The sequence below is a fragment of the Ursus arctos genome, unplaced genomic scaffold, assembly GCF_023065955.2.
Source record: "Ursus arctos isolate Adak ecotype North America unplaced genomic scaffold, UrsArc2.0 scaffold_33, whole genome shotgun sequence".
NCBI lineage: Eukaryota > Metazoa > Chordata > Mammalia > Carnivora > Ursidae > Ursus > Ursus arctos.
Window position 1 is genome coordinate 5,769,435 of NW_026623019.1, and position 27,522 is coordinate 5,796,956.

At 42.5% G+C, this 27,522-nt stretch overlaps 3 protein-coding genes and 1 pseudogene across 10 annotated transcripts in view; 2 read left to right on the plus strand and 2 right to left on the minus strand.

Annotated features, from left to right (window-relative positions):
• The window catches only part of CDC37L1 (cell division cycle 37 like 1, HSP90 cochaperone), a 28,039-nt gene extending 17,725 nt beyond the window's left edge, over nucleotides 1–10,314 (minus strand). For 2 of the 4 annotated variants that reach the window (XM_026519255.4, XM_057305582.1), the window contains exons 1-3: nucleotides 10,008–10,298; nucleotides 5,765–6,046; nucleotides 3,057–3,150 (exon numbers count right to left, since the gene is read on the minus strand). In XM_026519255.4, coding sequence (XP_026375040.1) covers nucleotides 3,057–3,150; nucleotides 5,765–6,046; nucleotides 10,008–10,139 — 508 coding nt within the window. In that variant the 5' untranslated portion in view covers nucleotides 10,140–10,298. Of the gene's footprint in view, nucleotides 1–3,056; nucleotides 3,151–5,764; nucleotides 6,047–10,007 lie in introns of all 4 variants that reach the window. The other 2 variants (XM_026519256.4, XM_057305581.1) reach the window with 2 other exon arrangements.
• A 3,415-nt stretch (nucleotides 10,315–13,729) lies between these two features.
• LOC125282692 (40S ribosomal protein S17-like) lies at nucleotides 13,730–20,952 on the plus strand (annotated as a pseudogene).
• The window catches only part of SPATA6L (spermatogenesis associated 6 like), a 55,806-nt gene continuing 42,524 nt past the window's right edge, over nucleotides 14,241–27,522 (plus strand). For 3 of the 5 annotated variants that reach the window (XM_026519259.3, XM_057305584.1, XM_057305583.1), the window contains exons 1-2: nucleotides 22,070–22,170; nucleotides 22,356–22,400. In XM_026519259.3, the coding sequence (XP_026375044.2) occupies nucleotides 22,120–22,170; nucleotides 22,356–22,400 (96 nt within the window). In that variant the 5' untranslated portion in view covers nucleotides 22,070–22,119. Of the gene's footprint in view, nucleotides 14,258–15,617; nucleotides 15,678–22,069; nucleotides 22,171–22,355; nucleotides 22,401–27,267; nucleotides 27,499–27,522 lie in introns of those variants that run through there. The other 2 variants (XM_044391225.3, XM_026519262.4) reach the window with 2 other exon arrangements.
• PLPP6 (phospholipid phosphatase 6) lies at nucleotides 24,398–27,378 on the minus strand. The gene has a single exon (XM_026519263.4). The coding sequence runs from the start codon at nucleotides 27,293–27,295 to the stop codon at nucleotides 26,420–26,422; it is 876 nt and encodes a 291-aa protein (XP_026375048.1). The 5' UTR covers nucleotides 27,296–27,378; the 3' UTR covers nucleotides 24,398–26,419.

A 27,522-nucleotide genomic window follows, 5' to 3' on the forward strand; every position in this document is an offset into this window, starting at 1 on the left:
TACTCCATGATATGGTTGTACCATTTATCATTAAATGTAAAGTCCACCTAATTATAAGAGCAAAAAAAACATAAGATAGTCAACAGATACCATAATGGAAGTGTTAATGTCAAGTACACTTGAAACCACAGAGAAGTACCGGTATCGAGCCCCTGGAGCCCTTCACAGCCCCCCATGTATCAGGCCCATGTCTTCCAAGAGTCTGGAATGCAATCCAAATTTGGAAAGCCTCCAGTCAGAAGCTTTAATTACAGCTGCTCTTCCAGATGTGTTTACTTCAAAGAAGTATATCAATGTAGTCATAATTCTGACAAATGCTTTTTCCCCTTTTACCACAGTAAGCACATAACACCAGAAACATTTGCTTCTACCCAGAAGGAACAGCATTAAACTTTCACTATCTTTCCTAAGGTCTCTGTCGGCTCTGTGCCACAATTTAGTACACAGGGACTTTCATCATCTCATCATCCCATATGATTACACGTTGGCCCACTTCATACTGATGGAACTTGGTAAGCAGGAAGTAGCAGGTATCCAGATGTCCTGGTAAGATACATACATGCCAGAAAGTGGGGAAAAAACACATGAAAATTTGGGAGCCTACCAGCTTAGTAAAATTTCTGTGGATGCAAGGGGCTGTGGCAAGTAGGGTATCTCCTCCAAAGTAAAAAGCCAGTGTACATTTTCACTAAGAAACAGGCGCAATGTGAATCTGGGAGTAGCTATCAGGTCTGGTTGGCTTTGAAGACAGTAAGGCTCTGGTTAGTAATATAGGATGGACACTGGAAGCCCCCAACACGCAATGGCAAAATCACTGCTTATTAATCACTTGTGGCTGTCAAGTCAGCCTTTTCCTCAGTCATCTCCCTGCTTACATAACATAAGCTCAAGGGTTATGGTGGCATACTTGAGATTATGCAGATATTCAATGGCATGGGATCTCCCCATTAAGGTATTCCAGTATAGCCTCTGAATACCTAATTTGCCAGTAGCAGAAACCAGTGCTGAAAACTAAATATGGCACCATATGCCGGACGGACAGTCAACCACCAAGTATCAGATTGATTATCTTGGTTCCATTTCATCTTGGAGAGACCAGTGGTTCCTCACTTGAACAAACCCATTCTAGATCTGGTATTGCCCTCCCTTCTGGCCATGCTTCTACAAGTAATACAACTGTGGTCTTACTAAATGAGTTATTTAGTACCATACCACATTAGTTCGTTCTTTTTTTTTTTTTTTTTTTTAAAGATTTTATTTATTTATTTGACAGAGAGAGAGGCAGCGAGAGAGGGAACACAAGCAGGGGGAGTGGGAGAGGGAGAAGCAGGCTTCCCGCTGAGCAGGGAGCCCGATGCGGGGCTTGATCCCAGAACGCTGGGATCATGACCTGAGCCGAAGGCAGACGCTTAACGACTGAGCCACCTAGGTGCCCCCCACATTAGTTCCTGACCCAGATATTCATTTTACAGCAAAAGGTATGAAGACAATAGGCTCATGAAATTCACTGGTCTTATAAATATCACTACCCAGAAGCAGGTTTTATGGAATGGTTAAATGTTTTATTGAAGACTTAAATATAGTTATACTGCCAGGTGGGTTACAATACCTTGTTGAGATTGGGTTAATTTTCCCACACAAAACTGTTTCTTATTGAGGCATTCAGTTTACAGCAAAAATGAGGGAACTGTTTTGCACCTACTAGGTTTCCCATGGCTCCAAAGCAACTAGCTTACAGAATACCAGCTGGGTGACAATATCTTAAAGAACGCTATTCCACTAGATGCAGGGGAACACATAGGTCTAGGAAGCAAGGACTACACGTGCGAGTGGCAAATCACATTATCACAACCAAGACTCATTAACAAAATTTTTAAAAGTAAACTTTGTTCATTTCTTCAGGTTGTATCCTTGAATTAATCTGAATACACAGCCTTCTTTTTAAAAAAAAAGAAATATGAGAAAAATGAATCCTTTATGAATAAACTACATAAAAAGGGAAAAAAATCTGAAGTACTATCCACTGCCCTAATAAAAACTGAAGGATGAATGAAATTCTAAATACTGAGGGGGAAAAAAAACACCATTGGAAATGTATTTCAAAATGCCACTTAATAAGCTTATTAACATATTTCAAACGAAAACTGTGTTTACTAAATTAACATATTACTTGGGATCAAAAAAATATGCCTTGAGCCTTAACCCCTAACACTTCCCAGGGACATTCTGACCCCAGCAGTACCAACTGCTTACCCAACAGAGCATGTGGTTTCCTGACTCTGCCTTTGCACATGATGCTGCTGCTCCCTTACCTACAGGGAGAACTCCTATGTGTTCTTCATACTCTAGCTCAGATGTTCTCTCTCGTGGGAAGTGGGAAGATGGTGGCATCTTTCCCCGATAGAGAAAACTATTTTTCAGTAGTTTGTATACATATTTCTATTATTATGTTTATCTGAATTGCAGTTGAAGGATCTGTATGAATTATACAGGAACATATCCAAAACCTAAAAATGAATGCTAATCTTATAACCATAAAATAATCAGATACCACGGAAGCAAAGAGGGAAAATGACAAAAGCAAAGACTAGTTGGGAAATGGAAAGAGGCTATAGAGTAAGCAAAGACTGTGTCTTAGAGGGTAGCATTATATAGATTGAATTTTGCTTCTCTTCTCAGTCTAAAGCAAGAGCTGTACAAGTGCCAGAAGTAGCCACAAAACTGGAGTTCTGTCATTTATCTTCTTTTTGGTCCCCATTTTATAAATACACTTTTTGTACACATATTTATGATATCAAACACTTTCTTTTTTTAAAAGATTTATTTATTTTGCAGAGAGAGAGAAAGTGCGAGCGAGCAGGACGGCAGATGGAAAGAGGGAGAGAATCTCAAGCAGATTCCCTGCTGAGTGCGGAGCCCTATCCAGGGCTCAATCTTACGACCCTGAGATCATGACATGAGCCAAAATCAAGAGTCAGACTCTCAAATGACTGAGCCACCCAGGCACCCCGATATCAAACACTTTATAAAAGAAGGAAACTAAGCAGCAGACTTACCGAAATGTCTGATTTTTTGTTCATATTTCTGCATAAATGATTTTGACTTATCTTCATCTTCTATTTCTTTTCTTTTATCTTGATTAATAAAACTCTAAGAAAAAATTCTTGAAGTTAAAATCAGATTTTATATTCACTGAATATTCTTTCTGAGATACTGAATGCCTAGCAATGTTTCCTATAGACACTATAAAAGGTGGTATAGTACTATACTGATATTACATTATTAAATTTATCTGTTAAACTCTTTTTAAAAAATGAAAATGTTCTTGTATTAGTTTCATTATTTTTTAAAATGGTATGTGTGCAAAATTACAGAATTATTTTAGAAATCATACAAAAATCTCCAAGTGCATTAACCTTTTTGTTAAATGGAATTTTCCTATCAAAGTATAGAAAGATCCTTTATATGCATAATATATATTTCACATTACTCATTTCTATTAAATATTTGCAACTCTGGCCTAATCTTTGGAGTTCTTGCTAGAAATAAACTTAGACATTCGAAGTGTATAAAGTATACTTATTGTAAGTTCTTCACTAAGACATAAACCTAAAATAGACCTTTGTTGTAAACTTTTCTTAGGAGAGGCCAGTTTCATTCTGAAATCAAGTACAGATTTCTATTAAGGAGGTGCTTATTTTCAGTAAATAAGCCATAAAGCAGACCAAGATGAAGTTTTTATCTAGCCAGAAAAACTGGCAGAACAGTTTCTCAGAACATTCTGTGATCCATTTAAACCTTATGATCATCACTGCCAAAAACAAAAATCTGAAACTAGCTGCCAGTTTACAACTCAAAAGCACACAAGTTTATGTATTTCAAAATAAAAAACATTTCCTTTATATATCCTGCTATCTAGACCAGCACTGTCCAATAGAAACATAATCCAAGTCATAAATATAAAGTTTTGTATTAGCCACATTAAAAAGCAAAAAGGAACAGACGAAATCGGTAACACATTTAACTCAACATATCCAACATATGATCATTTCAACATGTAAGACAAAAAAAAATTAATGAAATATTTTACTTTTTTTGGTACTAAGTTATTGGAATCTGGTGTGTATTTTACACTTACAGCACATCTCAATTCGGACTAGCCACATTTCAAGCGCTCAATAGTACATGTGGCTAGTGGCTATCGAGTTGGACAGCGCAGATCTAGACCAGTCCTCTCAAGTCTCAAACTCCCAGACAAAATCAATGTACGATTTTGAGCAAACGACTGGAACATAAAGATAATCCTAATTAATTTGTGGTATAAATGTAGGCTATGTTAGAACCTAAGTTCAAAAACAACAACAACAAAAATAATTAAAAACAGAGACAAATGAAAATATTTCCTTTGTGACCACTGTGTTAAGAGACATTAACTTTATTACACAAAGAAACACTACTTTGACCATTCCCTCTGGGAAAAAAAAAATTTTAAGTAGTTATGGTGCATAAATGCAAACCAGAAATAAGTACTAAGAAGACACGCCCCTTAGAACAGTATATATAGATACAATGAATCATTCAGATAAAGAATGATCCTGGTGTGTGTGTGTGTGCAGAAACAAATACACACTGGCACAAGCACATAAAACATCTAGAAAGATACAACTCGCTGTTAACAGTGGCTATCTCTGGGAATGAAACTGGAAGTGAAGGAAGCCTTTCAAGTCTATTTTACATACTTGCTTTTTTTTATAGTAAGCATGCTGTCCTCATAGTTTTTTTCAATTTAACAAAGCACTGACAGAGCTAGTGCTGTCATACATTTAACCTATGTGTATTCTTTGTTGCTGTAGCAGAACTAGGGCTGGTCCAGCGGAAGGAAATTAAAAGTGCTGAAGAGGATGGGCTGAGAGTGGATACTAGGACAGAAACAAATAGTGTCACGGACTGAGAAGTCTAGAGAGTAATGATGGTTAAAGATAAAGTGAACGTGGACTTAGACAAGAAAGAGCAGTCTATCCCTGAAGCTTCCAGAGTTTAGTACAAATAGAAAGAAGTGCTACTTTACACATCAGTAAAAATGAATTTCATTGCCCATTTCCTCTTTAGATACAACAAAGTATAAAGCCTACATAATCCAGTGAGAAATTGAACTCTACTCTTAATAACTACTAAGTTGGCAAAACTGTACTAATCCTTTCGGTAATGTTGGTAATGCTAAATCTGGATTACTACCTGAGGTTTACTAAATACATCCTGGTAAGTAACAGTGAAAGACTCTATTTAATAAATCCAGTATCTACACATTAGTGTTACAAAACTGATAGCAAGCTGACAGCAACATCAGAAAACTCTAGTAATGTCTGAGTTTTACCACATGCCTGGCCCTATCCTGTGGACTTTTAAGAAATTACCTCAGTCTTCATCCCCACCCTATATTATTGAAGAAACTGAGGCTTAGGGATGTTAAGCAACTTGCCCAAGATGAAAAGCCAGCAGCTTGTGATAAAGCTGAGATCTGGGTCTGATTCCAGAGTCCACCCTTACATTCAGTGTGCCATGCTACAGCCATAGATTTATTTTAACGACTACCCACATTTGACACTATTGGGGATACAGGTTTCTGTAACAAACACTTTTCATAAACTGTCAAAACTGAATACTGTTCAGAGGTTCTGTTGCTTTGTTACCAAATATGCACAAATGGTTTGTACAAACACTTCCATTTTCTCTTCTTTCATTATAATCCAATAAAAAGCCGTACCTTGTTAAAAACATCCTTGCTAATGGCATCCATGTTCCACAGACACATTCTCTCTCTTTGTACTAGAGCTTCTTCTTTCTGCCGCCATTCTTCTTCACGTTGCCTTAGCTCAGATACTGCTGTTTGTGCTTTGGCATGTTCCTGATCCAAGGACTCGGAGTTATGCAGGGCTAAGCTACCAAGTTTTTGCTGAGCTTCAGCGAGATTCCATTTGCACGCCACAGAGCTCTTCACAAACTCTTTCTGCTTTTGACAAGCCAGTTCAATTCCATGGCTATACATCTGGATAAAAAACAGTATTGTAAGAAATGAAGGCAACGGGTATGTTTATGCAGCACAATTCAATTTTCTTTTAGTCAAGGATTGCTGTACGATGTTTTTGGTACATACGCATTCTGCCTTCTGTGGTGTGCAGTTATACTTTTATATTATAGGTCTTCTTTCATCAACTAGACTCTAAAAGCTTCTTTGTTAATCCATACCGCTCTCCTGACAACTAACAGCAGCAAAAAGCCTGATAATTAGCACAACGTTCTGCCTATAGCTGGTGCTCAAGAAACATCTGATTTATAGCTTCATAGTCCTAAAACAGCAGAATAATGAGAACAAAAGCTTCAAGCTAGTCCATCACCTTACAACTGCTGAAAACCAGATCTTCAGAGTTTTGTTCTGGAAGTTCCTCACTGCAAATAACCTTTTATTTAGAAGTAATCACTTCTTGGTTTCTATTTTCTTTCTATATTATCCCAATCCCTGGTGATCTGAGAAGTTCTTATATGAGCAATTTCTGTTTATAACTGACTCTCTCAGGCAGATATTCTTTAACTTAATCCTAATCAAAATAGGCAAAATTATAAAAACAAAAAAACCCCACCAAAAACTGGTCCATCCTGGTGACTGACTCTGTTCCACTTAGAAGCAAAAGTAATTAGTTTTAATATTTACTGAAACACCACACTTACAGCTCTGGGATGGGTGCTTAATTCCTTATATTCTTCAGCTCTACAAAATAAAAGCTGAAGGCACATTATTTATGACTTCTCGGCCAAAATGTAGACCAATTTCAAACTAAGTATTCAGAACAATTTTACTTCCATTTGTTCCCTAATCTGCATCACTACCCAAGCCCTTATAATTTCATACTTCAATTATATAAATATAGTCCTTCTCATCTGACGCCATTCTCCACTATACCAGACTTGGAGTAATCTCTCCAAAAAACAAATGTGATAATTTTACGCATTCGTAGAGTCTTGGGATAAAGCACAAATTCTGTGGCATGGCATGGTCCTTCATGATCTCACTTCCTATTATCTCTCCAGACTCAATTCTAGTTACTCTCCTACTTGTTTGCTTATTCTTTCCATCCCCCACCCCTTTCAATGTGGCAATCCCTCATCCCCTAACTCCTATCTCCATTCCAGACTCTGGTATCACTTCCTTAAATTTTCTCTAATCCCTTCCCTTCCCACCCAAGGTTTGCATACTTCTTAGTGGTGTTTTCACACAATATTGTGCTTATTTGTTTACTCAACCAGCAGCTTCTAGAGGGGCTAGAATTCCATAAATCTTAGATGCATAAATGATTCTCCACTTCTTGGAACACACTAGTGGTGGCAAAGAATTCTGAGGAAAGCAGCATGCAAGGCCTCTACTTTGGAGCTGAGTCTCAGATTTCTGTTGTGGCAAATGTGGACATTGTTGCCATTCAGGTGATTTACTCATTTAGCAGGTTTGGAGCCCAGGCACCACAAGGCCCTAACCAACCAAGTAAAGTATTTGTTTTTATTTTTTGCTATCTTAGTTAGGATCAAGAGTAACTGTAGCCTAGCTATGCTTAAGAAGGGGCCAGGAAAAGGAGAATAATGAAGCTATAAAATTTGTTTTGTAAGAAAAGACAAAGATATACTAAGAAAGGCAACATGGACAGACGAAAATACCTTGCATTTTCCAATTATGTGGGAACAAATACTCATGTCTCAAATCAAACATAGAAATCTTATCTCTAAATTCTAAAAACGACTCATGTTTAAATTCTTCTCCACAGACTACACAGACAACATCTGGCCATTTGAGCACACTATCCAACATATATTGAGATGATAAAAAAAAATAAAAGATCACATTTTACCTGTGAACACATTGAGGTTTTAGAGGAACATTAAACATAATAATATTTTAATGAACATGAATTCAAAAAGGAACTGCTGGCATTAGGTTTACTAATGTAACTTTACATTAAAATGCTCAAACAGGATCTCTAAATTCTGAATTGCCTTTTACTTTAACTGAATATCAGAACTATACATCACATATGACACTAAGATGCCTAGATTCCCCATGTCTGGTAAAATTAAACCAGAGCTGTTTTTTTAAAAATTGTAAAATGTTGATAATTTTAATTAAACATTTTATTCTTTCTAAATATTCTAACCCAAAAATTCAAGTCCTAAAGTCAGCAAGACAAGTAACTGGGTTATAAACACACGAACTAACTTAGGATTAGTAATCGCTTTGCAAATTTTAACACCAAAGGTTGTGTCAGCCATATGGTTTTACATTACATCACAGGACAGGAAGTGCAGCAGGTAGGAAAAAACACTGTACTAGGAGTCAGAAGTGGTTCTAGTTTTAATTCTGCCACTAACTAGCTATAGGATCTAGAGAAATCGTTTTTAATGAAGAAGGTTAAGTCTATTTACTCATAAAATCACTGTCAGTTGAATAAGCTTACAATTCCAAGTGCACAAGTAAAAACTATACAGATTTTTTTAAAGTTTATTTTGTTTTAGTAATCTCTACACCCAAAATGGGGCTCGAACCCACAACCCCAAGATCAAGAGTCGCATGCTGCTCCTACTTAGCCAGCCAGGTATTATCCAGCTTAGATATTTTCTAAGTTCAGAGTTTCCCTTAGGTTACTTTTGTGATTCAACCACAATGCACTGAAATTCTGGAGATCTCTTATTCTCTCCATATGCCTTCAAAATTGACAACAGCAGCTGCTGTTCATTTTTTTTCCCTCCATAACACATTCATTATATGCTCATATAACACATTTTGTATACAAAGATGACACTAGTGATCCATAATTAGGGGGTGACTAGTGACCTATCAACTCTCATTCTGGCCTCCTAAAAAATGTCTTGCACTTTCCCAGAGACTGGCTGGCTGAAGTACAGTCCAGGGTTATGAAACAGCATTTTTCTCCGTGAAGCCAACTAACCCAGTGAGCTGGGCACAGGACCGATGGCCTTACACTTATTGGCAAACGATTTAAATAACTCATCTTCACTAACAGCTAGCAAGATGAGCCTATAGAAAAACTATTAATTCAGCTGAGCTCTCAGGGACCCCATTTTGCAAGAAGCCTAGAAGGCAGAGACACACCTATAACTCATTTCACCGAACATATTAGCGTTTAGTCTGTGTTCCTGAAATATACTTCCAAACACTCAGATTAGGAGAAAAACCAGGACAAGGTGATAAGGGTATGTAAGCACTCCCTAAGATAGGACGCAGAAAAATCTTAAATGGTGTGTCGTTTGCGTAAGTTTCAGAGGAAAGACTGAAAACCACAAGTAGCACCAGGAATGTGAGGAAGAAGTCTGAAGGAAAGGCAAACGTGTGTATGTTGTCACTGGTGAATGATGTGAAGCAAAATTTAAAACATAACCGAACGGGAAAAATGGTCACGTTAATGAGACAGATTTACACCAGCATCAAAAGCGAAGTTTACAGAATTTATTCAGATGTCAGTGAAATTGGATCCTAAATCTGTATAAAGTCAGGAGCTCAGTGAATTACTGAAATACAACATTCACTGTTCCTAACTATTAACCGTGCACAAGTATCAGAGCCTTCAACAGAATAACGCGCTCCGATAAAGACACGCACAAGGGGACAAAGGGTCAACGTTATAATGTTAGCCGCCCCAAATCTGGGTGCTGTCAAGAGCGAGGTAGGGGAGGGAGAGGGGGAGGAACATCTTCCAAGGATCGGAAGGAATTAGCCAAGGTGAAAAGGTGTGCGTGGAGGTGGAGGTTGGGAATACCTGGCCAGCCCCTCTTAGAAGCCCTCAGAAGATGCTACAATAGCAGTAGGACGGCATCAAGCTCCGGACCCCCGGGAGTGAGATGGGGGCGCAGAACAGCGCACACGGAGAGTCGCAGAGACAGGGGACTCTGGGGGCCTGGCGACAGTACCTCCCCATCCCCCTCACCAAACGCGGGACCCTGCTCACCTGCGCGCCGCCGCCCGACAGCTGCGGGCAGCGGGGAGAACTGGGGGACACGTCCAAGTCACTCTCTTCCTCAGCCTCACCCTCGGCCCGAGGGAGGCTCCAAGGTCCTGGCGGCGGCCACGGCTGCTCCATGTCCGGCGGCCCCCAGCCCTAGAACCGCCACTGCCAACGGACTTGGCGTGAGTGGAACCTGCTGCGCGGAGCCAGCCGCCCCAGCCGGCCGGGGCCGTTACCCAGAATCCCTCTGCTGGCCGCGACGCCGACGCACACCCCGCGCTAGCCTGGGCCGCGGACGGCGGAAGAAGACGGACTCTCTTGGAGACGTCACTTCCTGTTTGGGGGCGGGGCCGGGAGGCTGGTCCCGGGGCCAGCGGGAAGTGGGTGGGTCTGAGGCTCGCGTTTAAAATTCCGTTCTCTGAAACCTTTGAGGCCTGCCAATTTACCCCTCGCGGCCTTGCGGGTCACGTAGTGTCAAGCAGTTCTTGCCTAGCGTTCCCTACGCTATGCGCCTTGGGTCTCGGACGTCGAGAGATGTCGTGTCCGCTTTGCAAGTTGTTTACAAAACTGCGACTCCTTTCTGCACGTTCATCTGTAAACTAGGAGTTCTGAGGCCGGGGTGGGCGAAAAATAGGGCAGAATTTTGAAAAGCAGAGCCAAGTTTTCGCTCCTTTCGAGTTCCACGCTACAGGAGTTTTGCGAAAGTTGCCTGGGAGGAGGGCGCCGACGATGAAGTACGCGGGCAAGAGGGGCTCGGAAATGCAGACGAGGGCGGGTGATAGCGGACCAAGCCGGGGCAGTCGGTATCCCACGCATCTCCTGTAGTCCTGAAGGCCTGCGCTCTCGTTGTGCCCTTCGTTGAGAAGAAATACACCCAGCGTGCCCAAGGTCACACGTTTAAGAAGACCAGCCCGGGGGTCTAACTTCAAAACGTGTACGTTCAGCAGTTCCACGCCCCTGCCCTACCCACAATTACAGAGACCCGAATAAAAACGAGACGCCATTTTTTCAGTCTCGTAGACAAACTTTGAGGTTTGTCAATACCGAGTGTTGACAGGATGTGAGGGAATGCCGTTAAAGAGAATGTGATTTATGTAACCTTTTTGGAGAGGTGATTTGACAATATCAGTGGTTTAAGGGCTTTGATTCAGCAATTTAACTACCAGGAAATTATCCAATGGTTATTTTTGTACCAATATCCAATGATTTATCTACAAAGGTGTTTGTTGCAGCATTTTGCAGCAAAAAAACAGGAGACAATCTAATTGCCCATCAGTAGAGGAACTTAATGGTATATTAATACAGTACGGTATCAGTCTTTAGAAAGAGTAGATATGTATGTGCCGATACAGAAAATCTCCAGAATGTGTTGAGTTAAAAAAAAAAATGCAGAATTACCTACGTAACAAGAGCGAATGCTCCAATCTGTGTAAAAATCGTGTGTGTGTGTGTGTGTGTGTGTGTGTATAGAAAATTCCTGGAGAGTGAACAAGAATTGTAAATGATGGTAGATCAGGCTAGGAGGAAAGTTTCTGAGTTTCTTTGCTTTCCGTTTTTAGCTTTACTGTATTACGCGGTTTGAATATTTTTCAATGAATATATGTTATACCTTAATAATTAATTACAAATTAGTTGAGAAGCACTGTGCCTAAACCTTTGGGGTTAGGGAAAGCCACGGGAGTTAAAACAGAAAGGGAGAAAGAAAAGGAAAACACTTTCTTCTGTTTGTTTCCATGAAGGCACGAAGTGCTTTGAGCGGTGCCTGGCTTGAAGTAAGCCCTTTATAAATGTTAAGTATTGTTTTATTGGTTTTCCTCCTACCTGACTCACTACTTCCCCTAAGGCTCTTTGACAGGCTCCTCCCCTTCTAACCAACCTCGAATTTTAGAATTCCTTAAATTTTGGTATCTGTTCTTGTGGCTTTAAATAACATCTGTGTATTGACAGCTTCCTAATTGAAATTCAAGCCCTGACCTAAAGTACTTCAGACTCATTTGTCTACCTGCAGACTTGACATGTCTCTCTCTCTTTTTTAAAGTAGGCTCTACCCCCAACTCAGAGCCCAGTGTGCCACGCCCCGACATCTCTCTTTGAGTGCATATTTTAAATTTAACATTTCCAAGAAACCCTCTTGATTCCACTTCTTCCCCAAACTTCTTCCTATCTTCTCCGTATCAATAAATGGCACCACCACCAATCCCGAAAGAGGTCAAGCTTCATTTATCCCCCTCGTTCCTCTCCCATGTCTGAACCAAAGCAAGTTTTGTTGTTGTTCTTTTTTTTAAGATTTTATTTATTCATTTGACAGAACGAGAGAGCACAAGCAGGGGGAGCAGCAGAGAGAGAGGGAGAAGCAGGCTCCCCACCAAGCAGGGAGCTCAATGCAGGACTCTGTCCCAAGACCCTGGGATCATGACCTGAGCCGAAGGTGAACGCTCAACCATCTGAACCACCCAGACGCCCACAAGTTTTGTTATTTTTACTCTCAAATACATCTTGTATCTGTCTACTTCTCTCCAGCTATAATGCCTCCTCCCTAGCCCAGGACACCATGATCCTTCCTTGGGCCTACTACAGTAGTCTTCAGTGTCTCTGTTCCATTTTTGCTCATTACAAATCTCTTCATACAGTTACCAAAGAGACTTAAAAATATATGTATATAAATCAGATCATGCCAGACCCCTGCTGTATCAATTAAATGCTTTCAGCACAAATAACAGAAACCCCAGCCAATAGAAACTTAAACCATGAGGAAAATTATTTTCTATTTAACAAAAAGAGTGAAGATCAGTGTTCTCAGGATTGATTTAGCGGTTTGTTGATGTCATCAAGGACTCAAGTTCTTTCTATCCTTTCCACCATCCTAAGTCTGTTGACTTTCATCTTCAGACTTGCCTTGGTTGCAGGATGGCTCCCATAGCTCTGGAAATCACATCAAAACAGGACAATAGCCAAAGCAGGAAGAAAGGAGGCAAATAGCTTTATTTACTTGTGGCTCTACTGTCAGATATAAAAATGTTTCTCAGAAGCTTCCAGTGACTTCCCCTTATATCTCATTGTTCAGAATTGTCTTAAATAAATTATGATTCACTCCCTGAAGTGAGACTCATTGCCACCCAAGCAAAACTGGGGCTCCATTAGCAATGAAGAAGAGCTTATGGCTATTAGGTAAGCAATTACATTGTCTGCTGTAACTTTGAGTTCCTTTGCTGTCTTATGTCAGCCAACTCTTCAGTGTCATCTCTTAACCTCCTCTGTCCCCTGTCCAGGTCTCTCTTAGTATGCTCACTGGCCTCCTTTCAGTTTCTCAAACATACCAATTTCCTCTCTGACTCCTGGCCCTTTACATTTTGTTGCTCCCTTCACCAGGATATCTTTTCTCTAGTACTTTAGAAGTCCTGCTAGTGGTCATGCTTTTCTTTTTAGATCTTAGATCAAATGTCATCTTCTTAGAGAGGCATATCTGCCCACGGTGTCTAAATTAGGTTCTTATTCCCTCTCCAACCTATGAACTTCTGTCTCACCCCCAGCACCTGGATTCCTTCCTAGTATTTATCATACTGTTGTTATCTTATGTTCACTTATTATTTTTCCCTGCCTAGGATGTAAAGCCCACAAAGGCATAGACTGTTTCTTATTCACCCTTCTACCTCCACTGTCTAGAACAGTACCTAGCACACAGTAGATATTCAATAAATATGTGTTGAAAGATGCATAAGGAATGAATGAATGGAAACAAGGATAAAAGGAAAGGTGTGGGATTAAATAAAGACAGAAGAGGGTGGACTATCCCCACCCACATAGGCGGTGTTTGCACCAAAACCCTGAAGAAGGTGGCCTGGGTTATCACTGAGAAGTCCTACATGTGCCCGGGGAATGACTTCCACACCAACAAGCACGTGTGTGGGGAGATCACCATCATCCCCAGCCAGAAGCTCCGCCACGAGATCACAGGCTCTGTCACACACCTGATGAAGCGGATTCAGAGGGCCCTGGGGAGAGGAATCTTCATCAAGCTGCAGGAGGAGGAGAGAGAAAGGAGGAATAATTACATGCCCGAGATCTCAGCCCCGGATCAGGAGATCCTGACGCTAAGGAAATGTTGAAACTCTTCGACTTTGGCAGCTTGTCCAGCCTGCAGGTCACTCAGCCTGCACTTGGGATGAATTTCAAAACACCACGTGGAGCGTTTTGAATCTTCTGCTGTGCTGTAATATCTTCAGTAAACCTTGGACAACCACCTCAAAAAAAGGGTGAGAAAGGAATGGAAAGAGATATATTTTGGTAGGAGAGTAAAGGGTGGATATAATGACATCATCTTAGCCATTGCTGCCTTTGGGGCCTAAATCCCTCGCTCGAGTTCAGTGGATACTTTTTACAAGTCTTGGAACTAAATCAGACTCTTTTCTACTTTCTTATATTGGATCATAAATATAATTCCTTGGAAACCGCTTTGGGTCATAATTAGCCTACTGCTTCCATGGACATAGAACTAGTCAGCTGACACTCAAGGAGCAAATTAGTTTTTCCTGAGTAGAAATTACTTTAAAATGAAAGGATATGCACTAAGTAGTCCAGAATGCCCAAGGGCAGTCCTTGTGGAAGGGTTTGTGTGGTATTAAGTAAGTATTGAGCATACAAAAGCCAGTGAATCAAAGTAGAAGCCAAAGAGGAACATATGAGTCTGACTCATAAACTCTAATAAAGTTTGTGAAATAGATCCCATGTGTGAGTCCAGATCCCAAATGACTTCAAGATTGTTAAAAGCCGTTCAAGTGCAATTTAATTCCTTCCTTGGATGCTTTCCTGCTACTTGGGGAAAATTCTGGAGAAGTATGTGCACTTAAAGAAATACTCAGATTGCCAGCTTCTGTTTGGTTATTCATGCAGAGGCCACTATTCTTATAATACAGTGCTGCTTTTTTCCTTAAAGTGGGTTTCCCTCTGAATCACTTGGAAAGTATTATGTAATAATACTCAATAATCTCCTGAATCTGCTATTTGAGGTAAATAGATCCACCATGTTTTCTCTTCTGAATTCTACTGAAGGGCATTTCATAGTGATACCACCAAGAATCCTCTTGATGGGCTATTTTAGGACAGAAGGAAGTTCACAAAAGGATATGATTGCTGTCCTTCTTTAAATATATGTCATTCTAAAATTGTTATTATGCATATATTGATACATGAAAGTATAATAATAAACACCATATATCCATCACCCAGATCAACAATTATGAAGATTTTGCTACATTTGCTTTATCCATTCTTTTTATTCATTTGCTGTAGTATTTAAAAACAAAATCTTAGACATCAGATCATTTTACTATATACTTTAATATGTAGACATATATCTAAACAATGTTGATATTTGCCTTGCATAAACACAATCATACCTATCAAAATTAATTGCTTGGTATTATCTAATGCCCATATCACAATCAAATTTCCCCAATAGTCTCAAATATTCTCTTTAAGTTGGTTTGACTCAAGGTCCTCTCCCAATGGTGGCTACATATTACCTTTGGTTGTCAGATTTCTGAAGTATTATTTAATACAGAGCATTTCCCCTGACCTTTTCCCTTCTTTTTTTTTTTTTTTTTTTTCCTTAAGGTCATTGACTTGATGCAGACTAACTGGATCAGTTGTTCGAAAGAATGACCCACATTCCAGGTATGTCTGTTTGCTTCCTTGTGGTGTCAGGGACATGTTTCTCCATCCCCCATGTTTCCTTTAAGTGAAGTTTGCTCTAGAGCAACACTGTTCAATAGAAGTTTCTGGGATGATGGAAATGTTCTACTTGCCCTACCCAGTATAGTAGCCACTAGCCACATATGGCTATTGAACACTTCAAATGTGACTAGTGCGAGTGGGGAACTGAATTTTAGATTTTATTTAGTTTTAGTTAATTTAAATTTAAATAGCTATATGAAGCTATCTTAGTGCAGCTCAAGTGTCTTGACTAGATTCAGCTTCAACTTTCTTGGCATAAATGCTTCATAGGTGCCTTCTGTGAATCACGTAGGGAGACATGATGCCACCGTTAGTGAAGTTAAGATTAATTAGTGGGTTCGTTAACTTTTTAAAAAATATAAACTTCGGGGCACCTGGGTGGCTCAGTCATTAAGTGCCTTCGGCTCGGGTTGTGATCCAGGGGTCCTGGGATCGAGTCCCACATCAGGCCCCCTGCTCAGTGAGAAGCCTGCTTCTCCCTCTCTTGCTGTCTCTCTCTTTTGCTTGTGTTCCCTCTCTTGCTGTCTCTCTCTCTTTCTCTGTGAGATAAATAAATAAAATCTTAAAAAAAAATAAAAAATATAAACTTCATCTTAATGCAGTTTATGAGAATCAAGGAAAGTGTCCAGCATTGTTCATTGAGCTTTTTTATACATTCACAGTAAAAGAAAGGTGAACTTTTCTGTATATCAAACTGTGGGAAAACTAAACTGTTAAAGAACATTTCAGAGAAAGATTTTGGAGAAGGCAGATACAAAACAATTATTTCTTGGGTCTTAAGGCTAGGCCTGTGCTTTTCTTTTTTTTTCTTTTTTTTTTTTTTTAATTTTTTTGAGAGAGTGGGAGAGAGAGAGCGATTGATGGGAGGAGTAGAGGAAGAGGGACAAACAGACTCCCTGCCCAGTGCAGAGCCCAACACAGGACTCCATGCGGGGCTTGATTCCACAACCCCCAGATCACAACCCAAGCTGAAACCAAGTCAGGCAACTAACCTACTGAACTACCCAGGCGCCCCTGGGTCTGTGCTTTTTTTAAAAAAAAGAAAAAATCAGGGTGCCTGGGTGGCTCGGTTGGTTGGGCATCTGCCTTCATTTTTTTTTTTTTATTTTTTAAAAAGATTTTATTTATTTATTGGACAGAGAGAGACACAGCAAGAGAGGGAACACCAGCAAGGGGAATGGGAGAGGGAGAAGCAGGCTCTTCGCTGAACAGGGAGCCCAACTTGGGGCTCGATCCCAGGACCCTGGGATCATGACCTGAGCGGAAGGCAGACGCTTAACAACTAAGCCACCCAGGCGCCCCTGGGCATCTGCCTTCCGCTCAGGTCATGATCCTAGGGTCCTGGGATTGAGCCCTGTGTTAGGCTCCTTGCTCAGCTCAGCGGGGAATCTGCTTGTCCCTCTCCCTCTGCCCCTCCCCCTGTTCCTGCTCACTTGCTCTCTCTTGTAAATAAACAAACAAAAATCTTTAAAAAAAAATCAGTGATCTGAAAATGTATCATTGCTGAAATAATCCAGATTGTTTCCTGTACTTGGATCTTTTTTTTTTTTTTTTCTTTTCAGGCATTTCCCACAAATGTTAATGAACGGCTCACTTTGGAAACTCAATCTGCTGGTGGTGTTCACATTTGCTAATGAATAATTCACTGTCTCAACAGATTGTAGGCCTAAAAATGAGTCTGAGTCCAGACATAAACTAATGGCCCAGAACAGGACCTTGGAGGTCTTTTTCACTTATTATTGAATACACCTTCCCTTGGAGAGACAACTTGCTCTAGTAAGTGAGCATGAAGGTGCTGCGGAGAATAGCCCCTTGTTCCTTACCTGCTGCTTTGTCAGACCACCGGGTGGCCCTTCTTTGTACTGTAGAAAGGAGCTGATGACAGGATAGAGGGCAGGACTGTGGTTCTAAAACCTGGTTTGACTAACTCTATCCCTTCCAGACTCTGGTGAAAACAACAGCCTCTCTTCCCAGAAAAATGCCCATATACACATGCAGGAAACGTTAGCTATTATTTCAGGGGCTTAGGACCCCTGAGCCAGCCAGGGGTCACGGAGTAAGACACACTGCACTGGAAGCAGAAAAGCAACCACACTTGCAGGGGTGTTTTCACGGTGTGCAGCATACAGGATGCTGCCCCAAAGCTCAGGAATCTAGTGTCTGGTCCTCCCTAGTGAGCCGGATTTAGGCTTTTTATTGTTTGATGTTTTCTACTTGTTTTAACTTGTTTTCCTCTTTGGACTAGATAATGCACATACTTGGCAAAAATATTCAAAGAGTACCTAAGGATATTCAATGCAAAGGGAGTTTCTTTTCTCTCTCTCTCCCTCTCTCAACTCTAGGGCCCCTCCCCCGAAGCATCCACTATTAGCAGTTTCCAGTGTATCCTTTCAAGAATAGTCTAAGCATGTATGCACATATCATATTCTTTTTCTCTTCCAAATGGCAGCATACTTCACACATTTTTTTGTTTGATGCCTTTTGACCCCCTTAGTCCTATATTTTAGAGCATATTTATTGCTATGATGTACAGCTCTGTTTTATTCATTTTCCATGCTGCATAGTGTTCTGCCTTAAGGCTTAAGCATAATTGATTGAATCTGACCCTACTTAATGAACATTTAGGTGGTTTCCAGTGTCTTTTTTTTTTTTTTTTTTAGATTTATTTATTTTAGAGGTGGGAGGGGCAGAGGGAGAGGGAGAGACGGTCTAAGCAGACTCCGTGCTGATAAGGGAGCTGGATGCGGGTCGTGATCTCAGGACCCTGAGATCACCACCTGAGCTGAAACCAAGAGGTGGTCGCTTTACACACTGCACCACCCAGGCACCCCTACCCCCCTGCCCCAGTATCTTTTTAAACTACAGATAATGCTGCAGCATGTATTTTTGTGTACGTGTGAAAGTATATCCATACACACCCATTCCTAGCAGTGGAATTGCTGAGTCAAATGAAAAATTTTGATAGACATTAACAAATTGCTCTCTAAAGACACTATATGTGGTAGGCAGAATAATAGCCCCCCAAAGATATCCTCGTCCTAATTCCTGGAATCTTTGAATATGTTACCTTTTATGGCAAAGAGGAATTAACATTACAGATGGAATTAAAGTTGCCAATCAGCTGACTTTAAGATAGGGAAATGATCCTGGGTTATCTGGAAGCGCCAGTGTAATCACAAAGATCCTTAAAGAGAGAACCCGAGAGATGGCAGTGTGATAAAGACCTGGCTCAAATTTGCTGGCTTTGAAGATGGAGGAAGGGAGCTAGGAGCCAAGGAATGCAGGTGACCCCTAGAAGTTGGAAAAACAAAGAAAGGAAAAAGGCAAGGAATGCAGCCCTGCTTCTAGCTTTGCTTTTAGCCCAGGGAGATCTGTGTTGGGTTTCTGACCCACAACACTAATAATAATATATGATAAATTTGTTTTATTTTAAGCCATGAGAGCCTTCCCTTTTTTTAAAATAGTTTCCTTCTTCATATGAACACTCCTTTTTACATTATTTGAGGACTGTTTACAATTTAGTGTCCTATCATTCGTGTTTTTGGTTAAATGGAAAATTTGGCACCACAATTCTCTGTTACACTTTTGTTCTTTGCTAATTAACTCTTTGGAAAATTCCCAAGTGGGACATGAGCCATTTTTTCGGGGGGACAGTGGCCAGGATGCGAGCAGGATGCACTGATGTGTCATTTCTGCAGTGCTGATGTCACTGCTGACCAGCCTGCACTGCAAAAAACACCATGGGAATAGAAGTTGGTCAGTGGGATTTGTTTTCTGCCCCCAAGATGGCAGCCTCAATGATTCACTACTTTGCAAGGTGGGCTGGAGGCATTGTGTATGTAGAAACTTTTACATCTCCATGGTAGCTCAGGTGACCATGGTGAGTGAAACTAACAGAGCATAAATATTCCTTGTGAACTCATGTAATACCTCCGTGGCAGGCACACAGTGGTAGCTGTGTGCCTGGTCTTTTCTCATTCTGCACGTATAGTCTTCCCTGATGTGGTGTTGGTTCCCACACTCAGGAGCTTCCCTGGGTGAAATCTGAAACTGGCTCCTAGATGTGGAGGACGGTGAGAGACTGAAGAAAGAGGCAGGCCACTCAGGATTAGCAGGTGGCAGTTTTAATAAGCAAGGGAAATTACGCAGGAGGCTTATCTTGGGTGGCCACAAGATGAGTAGATCTCTGCACCCACCCACCAGAAACTTAGAAGTTTATCTGGAGGACTTAACTGGGTTCAGTCACATATACCATCCAGATGGTCTCAACAACATTTTGCTGTCTCAAGGCCCGTGTTCTTGAAATGACTCCCATTGTGGAATGGTGGGTAGAATGTACATCCAAGGACAGTGGAGGGGGGTGTGGAGCTTCCAACTGCCCTGGTCCAGCTTGCGGGTCAACCAGTGGTCATGTCCTCTTGATGACCTCCTCCAACATGAGGGAACCCCCTTACCCCCATATGTTGAACCCTATAGACTGGCTTGACCATCTCTGCATTTAACATCTCTTCAAAGATATTTATTGAGGATCTGCTATGCTAGGTATTTAGAATATAAACTCTTAGCCACGCAGAGCTCACGGTTTATGGAGACAAATAGTCAACCATCACAGGGACAAATGTGAAACTGCTACTGTGGCAGTTGCTACAAAGAACAGATACATATATCTGTGGTTGGGAGATTCCTCCTTGTCAGGGAGAGCATAACAAAGGCCTGGGTGAAATATGTAATCTGCGTACATATTTTTGTCCACACCTACACTGTAGGCCACCATAGGTAAAGGACATAGAGTAAGAAAAGGAAAGTACCTAGAAACATTGCATAGCCAGGTAGAGGAGGATGAACAGAGAGAAAGAAAGTCCAGAGAGTTGAAGGGAAATCAGAAAAGGGCTTGTATCCAACCCTAGGAGTCAAGCAGGGAGAGTGCGGTTAAGACTTGTAAGAACACAGGATGGGACAGGGTGTCTGTACCAATCAATAGGATTTCTATGCCACAGGGGCAGTGAGGTGGTAGGGCACACCTGGATTCAAGTGTGGCCCTGTTTCCCTTTAGCTGTGTGGCCTTGGAGAAAAGGCTGCCTGGCCTCAGATCCTGCATCTGTAAAATAGAGATGACCCCTTCCTCCGAGAGTTATTATGGAGATGGAATGAATTAGGGTATGCAAGGTGTCTAGCACTTTGCAGCTTCTCAATAAAGATTGTTTCCTCCCTTCTATTATGTCTCTGGTCACTCATTTATTCATCTGTTTTGTTGTTACTCTCCTTGATGAATTCGCATTGGTTTTGGTGACTTACCTGTGAGGGTCAACACCAGTCCTATTCCTGTATATCGCTGTGCTTGCCTGGATGCCAGCAAGCAGTTGTGAGCCAACAAATCAGTTCTCTGGATATGGCAGGGAGCTAAGCACGTACCTACGTGCCTCTTGGTATGCAGACAGAGCAACAGGGAGTGTGTAAGGACATAATATACCCTCCTTCATCATACTGAGTGTTTCCATTCCAGGGAAAGGAACTCCAATTACCAAAGTGAATGCCTAATTCTTGTCTCAGGACATGTTTGTGCATTTGCAGTCCTGCAATTGCAAAAACCTCCAATAGTTTAGTAATAAATGAGTCATCACAATTTCAGGTTTCTTTCCAGAGACAGCATTGACCCTACCAGATTTTTCAGATTGGCTAGAAGCAATCAGTCCTTCCTCCTTTCCTTCGTTTCTGTCTATCGAATACAGTGAGTGGACAAATATGCAATTTCCCCTACTGGTTAAGAACTTTTGCTCTGCCTGCCACCTCTGATGGTTTTTACAGTGTGGCGCTCTATTACCCACTGGGAGATAATGTAATTCCCTGCTTGCCTTAGGTTAGCTAAACGCCAGAAAAGAGATGTACAAATACTTCTATTGTGGCTAACATGGGAAACCAAACGTTTAAAGCTCAGAATTATCCTTGTATTTCTAATTAACATAGATGTTGATTTCTTATCATTGACAGGGGCCATTTTTTCCAAACCAAACACGAGGACATAACATTTCATAAGCAAGAGAGTACTTTCAGGGACAGGCTACTATATTAATGGGAATTACTAAAGAAATTCCAGGGCTTGGCGGTCATATAGCTACTGAAAATGGGAAGAACTTAAATGATAACGGAGCTAATGATCATATTCCTCTGTCGGAATGGACCCTGTAAGCATTTTAACATAGTGACGGGGGCCATAAAGAGAAGCGAGGGGAAGGGAAACTGGACCTCTTTCAGAGCATCCTGCGATCCAGCCGGGTCCTTCGGGGGCCAGCGCACAGCCGGGGAAGCCCGCGTCGGGACTGCGCCTGCGCCTGCGCGGGGCCTCGCCCGCGTTCCAGGTGGAAGGCTGCGCGTTTGAGCGTTCATGGCAACGCCAGGCTTCCGCCTTCTGGAAGCCTTGGCACCCCCTCCCGCAGTGTGAGACCCGTCCGGGTGGGAGGGACCTGGGCTGAGTCGGGGGGACGGATGGGGGGACGACGGGGAAGGGGGCTGGGGAAGCTGCTGGGAACGTTTGCCCCAGGGAGTGAGCTAAACTAAGAAAAATCGGTCCAAGGCTCAGCACACAAGGATCTTTTCATTCCAGTCCTTTCGCCCACGCAGGGAACGATGCCTCTGGAAGTGGTGGTGGAACTACAGATCCGGGCGGTAAGAGAAGTCGACGAACCTCCACTCCTTGCTCCAAACCAGATTCTTTTCCCAGGGTTTCTAAATGGTCGCGATCATTTTCACCACCTCCTCCCCACCTCACCACACACACATCATTAAATTTTGGGACAGATTGTATCTCCCTGTCCCTAAGATCCTTACGTTGGTCTTCCCTTCAGCCCGACCTCTTTCAACATTCCCCCCCCCCCAAAGGACTTGTTAGCTTTATAAAATTTTCTGTTATTTTAGAATAACCCTGCCTTAAGTCCAAGAAGAATTTTATTTTTCTAGCATATAGATTTGTGAAATAATTTTTTAAAAATCCTCCTTTAAATAACAAGGGAAGAATTCAATTTCAGAAAGCCCATTCACTTCCTGATAACTTGCCACTTCTATGAACCAATGGAATGAATATATAAAGATTTTATTTATTTGAGAGAGAGAGAGAAAAGGAGTGTGGGGATGGGCAGAGGGAGAGGGTGAAGCAGACTCCCCACTGAGCAGGGAGCTTGACATGAGGCTTGATCCCAGGACCCCAACATCATGACCTGAGCTGAAGGCAGACTCTTTATCAGCTGAGCCACCCCAGGCTCCCCTGGAATATATATATATATATATATTTTTTTTATTATGTTAGTCACCATACAGTACATCCCTGGTTTTTGATGTAAAGTTCCATGATTCATTAGTTGCATATAACACCCAGTGCACCATGCAATACGTGCCCTCCTTACTACCCGTCACCAGCCTATCCCATTCCCCCACCCCCCTCCCCTCTGAAGCCCTCAGTTTCTCAGAGTCCATAGTCTCTCATGTTTCCTTCCCCCTTCTGATTACCCCCCTTTCTTTATCCCTTTCTTCTCCTACCGATCTTCCTACTTATGTTCCATAGATGAGTGAAAGCATATGATAATTGTCTTTCTCTGCTTGACTTATTTCACTTAGCATTGTCTCCTCCAGTGCCGTCCATGTTGCAGCAAATGTTGAGAAATCATTCTTTTTGATAGCTTAGTAATATTCCATTGTATATATGGACCACATCTTCTTCATCCAGTCATCTATTGAAGGGCATCTCGGGTCCTTCCACGATTTAGCTATTGTGATAATGCTGCTATGAACATTGGGGTGCATATGGCCCTTCTCTTCACTACATCTGTATCTTTGGGGTAAATACCCCGTAGTGCAATTGCTGGATCATAGGGTAGCTCAATTTTTAACTTTTTAAGGGACCTCCACACTGTTTCCCCTGGAATATATATTTTTAAAAATTTTATTTATTTATTTGTTTAGAGAGAGAGAAAGCACAAGCAGGGGGAGCAGCAGGCAAAGGAGAAGCAGGATCCCTACTGAGCAAGGAGCCTGGTGAAAGACTCGATCCCAGGACCCTGGGATCATGACCTGAGCCCAAGGCAGATGTTTAACTGACTGAGCCACCCAGGCGACCTCTAACTGAATATTTTCTAAATATTTCCCCTAGTGATGGCTCTGGTTTGCTAATTCCAAAAGGGGTCAATCAGTCAACACCTGTTTTATAATTATCCAGTGAATCCCACTTAAGTGAGGTGCTGTGGCAGAGTGACTACATTGTTTCTGTTTGGGGCCAGTCACTACTCTGAATTCGGCTTCTGTGTTCCAATCCTTCCACCCGTAGTTGGTGACAGACTGTCATGCGGCTTTGCCTCCCAGCTGTAGGGGCTTCTCTACTGGCCATGATTACAAGCAGTGTCGGTAAGTTACGGCCATGGAAAATCTGGTTAGCCTCCATAGAAGTGACAAGTGCTGTGGTTTCATCATACATGCAGTTCTGAAAGAAAAACAACAATTTCCTGGATCTGTCCCATTTCGCTGAGAGCAAATAAGACCAGACTCTCTCAAATTGTGCTGCATCGAGTGCCAACCCTCAAAATTTTGCGGCCAGGGGAAGGAATTCTTGAGAAGCTGAGTGATAAAGGAGTCTTCCTCTTCCTCAAGGCAAAAATTAAACAAGTTCATTTCACTTCATTCAACATTATTGGTTAATTTTATTTTCATTTTTAAAAGGCATTCCTCAGTGTACAATTAATTTACAGTAAAATCATTTTCTACTCTATAATAGAGTGTTTCAGAGACATCAGTTGAATTGACCTGTGTTTTAAAAGTCTGCAAATTCAGGTCCCCAACAATGAAGACAGGGAATTCCAGAAGTATAACCAGGAACCTGAAGATAAAACTAATTGTGAGCCCCTAATATTCAGACTTGTGAACACTGCAAAAGGAAATATCATTGCTTTTCAAAAAGGTCTGGTCTGAATATTGCTGGATCAAAACAAAAGATCTAAGATTAAACAATAAAGCAAATCACTTAGAGCTTTACAGTTTGGCTGATTCGGTGAGAGAAGAGGTAGGCTGTGTTCAGGATGTTGTGGGAATACAGTTGATTTTATTTTACGTTGAGGAGTAGCTGTGCGCCTCTCACACTCAGAAAGTTCACACTTCTACCCAATCAGAGCCCACTTGTCACACCATTCTCCAGATTCCTAGGTGCCCCTCTACGTGACAGATCAAAGGCCATAATCCTCTCTCTTTATAATCTCAAAATGATCTGTCATTATCTAAAAACACCAGTTCCTGAGGTAATTCAAAAGTTCTTACTTTTCAGGTAGAACAGCATTTAAAGCACATCCCCTTCTGGTCTTTCCTGCTCAAAGAATAACGAGCAGAATCCATCCTGCATTTGGTGGTCTTTGGTCTTGTGACTTGGAGAGGCACCATGGATAAAGTGTTTTAAATGTGAAGGTCAATGTAAAGGGAAATTTAGGAGTTAGTTGTACCTTGTGCCTGGTATAGCAGTGGGCTCCCCTGATGCATTTCAGGTTAAATACTGTTACCTAAAGTGTGCTGTATACGGGGAAATGGAATTCTATACGAAAAACTCTAATATACAGGGTCATCCTTGTGGTACATATGAGAAAGTTTATGCCCTTGCACTGCAAAGAACCAAGTTATTTTCCTATGACCTCAGTAGAGGGGCATTATTCTTTATTCGGTAGAGATGATGGGCAGCAGAGCCCCATCTCCCACCATACTGGCCCACTGACATAGTATGTGGTAAGCCCACCCCCAGACTCTTAGGTCCTGACGTCCTCAGTTAGCTTTTCTGTCCTCGGTCATGCCACGCTACTCGTTGTCAACAGATTTAAGCATTCGGTCATAGTCCCATCCTTCCTTTTCCATGGGCACTGTAGATATGCCCACTTTTAAGTGTTTCTTCTTCAAGTAAGTTCTTGGCTTGTTCTCTAAATGCAAAAAGATAGTATTAGAGAGTAACAGGAAACAAATGTCTATTTAAAGAGTTTTTGAGGCGGTAGAGGGAAAGAAAAACAAGATAAGTACTACAATCTCTCTTCTCACTACCCAATCCACAAAGATGGAAGAGACAATATACTAAGAAAGCTTATCAAGAAAATCAGGATTAAGAAGACACAGTGGCAACAGATTTTCAAGGAATAAATGAGAAAAACCTATGTCTTAGACTTCTAAAATACTGTTTAAAATCTACCTCAGGAAAATAACTAGGATTAGTAGGTGGCTCATCTGCATGTATATTTACAGAACGAAGATCATGGTTGTTGTTGTTGTTGTTTTTTTTCCAAAGTTCACTTTACAGCTGATACGTTGACTTATAGGATTACTACAAAACACAAAATTTACTTTTGTCAACTTTAAAAAAACAGCAGGATTATAATCACCCCAGCTTGTTTTCTTTGCAGTTATCCTGGAGATATAAACAGTTGTTTAATAAATATATAACAGAGGGCTTTTTTTTTTTTTTTTTTTTTTGCTTTCTGTAATATGGCTGTGGTCATAATGGCCAGCATGTTCTCCAGCCTAGCAACCCATCAAGATGGAATGACACCTGAAATCCCAAACGAAGCCTGAAATGTCCTTGGAGGGACAAGCAGGATTGCCACTGGTTAACGCTGGCTTCATCGCTTGTGGAATCCTTCAGCTCTCCTGGTGCCACAATGAATGAGGTGGTGTCATTGTTGGTTCCACAGAACGAAGAGGACCCGGGCATTGTGCGGCGAAAGCCAGCAATAGTCCACGATGCTATACTGCGTGTAGCCCAGAAAAAAGCCAAAAGCCACGTCAGTGACATTGTGCCGCCCCAGCATGACCCTGGAGAAGCCCACGATGAAGGCCCATAGGACCACAAGCACCCTCAGCGGAATGGCCAGCACCAAGTGGTTCAGGATGAACCGGGACACCAGGGCGGCCCTGGTGGCATGGCCTGAGGGGAAGGAGTACTTGTCCACTGAGAGGGTGACAAACATGTCCATCTGGTTGTGAGCCGGGCGGCGCCTGCGCACCAGCCCCTTAATCAGGGCCACCAGCAGCAGGTCCAACAGCAGGGCGAAGAGCAGGTTCATGAGCACCTCGCGCCCGGCCCAGCTATCGCTCCTGTACAGGCAGTACAGGGTGCCCAGGAGCCAGGGGATGCCGTGTCCCGAGATCTCCAGCAGCTTCATAAGGGGCCGCATGCTGCCCCAGGACGAGTTCTCCCCGGCGCACACCCCCAGCTTCTTGGACAGCCACAGGTCGATGGCCAGCAGGGAGCGCAAGGCGATGCCCAGGAAGGACGGGTTCAGGTCCATGCGGTCTTCTTCGGGCAGGGGGCCCGGGGGCGCCTGCGAGGGGCCCGCCCCAGCCAGGGGGAAGGAGCCGCGGCGGTGCACCGGGCTCTCGGACGCGCGGAGCCGGGCGCAGGTGGGGTCGGCGCCGGGCGCGCGGCTGCTGAGCAGCGACTGGAACTCGAACCTGCCGCCGCCGCCGTGGGCCGGGCTGCCGGGGCCGCTGCTGCTCGAGGCGGAGGCGGCCAGCGGGCGTCCGTCCGCGTTCCTCCGGGGGCTCGGCATCGCGGCGCGGGGGCGGGCCCGGACCCCAGGAGCCGACCGGCCTAGCGAGAGGCGCCCGGCCCTGCAGCCTCTTCCGCTTCCGCACTGCCCTCCCGGAGGGGCGGGGAGAGGAGCCGGCGAGAGGACGATTGTGACACCTGGCGGAGACGTGGGAGGAAACTGGAATTTCCACTTGAGGAGGGAGAGGGCAGGGGAAGATGGAGGTGTGGGAGGTCCAGGTGAAGGGG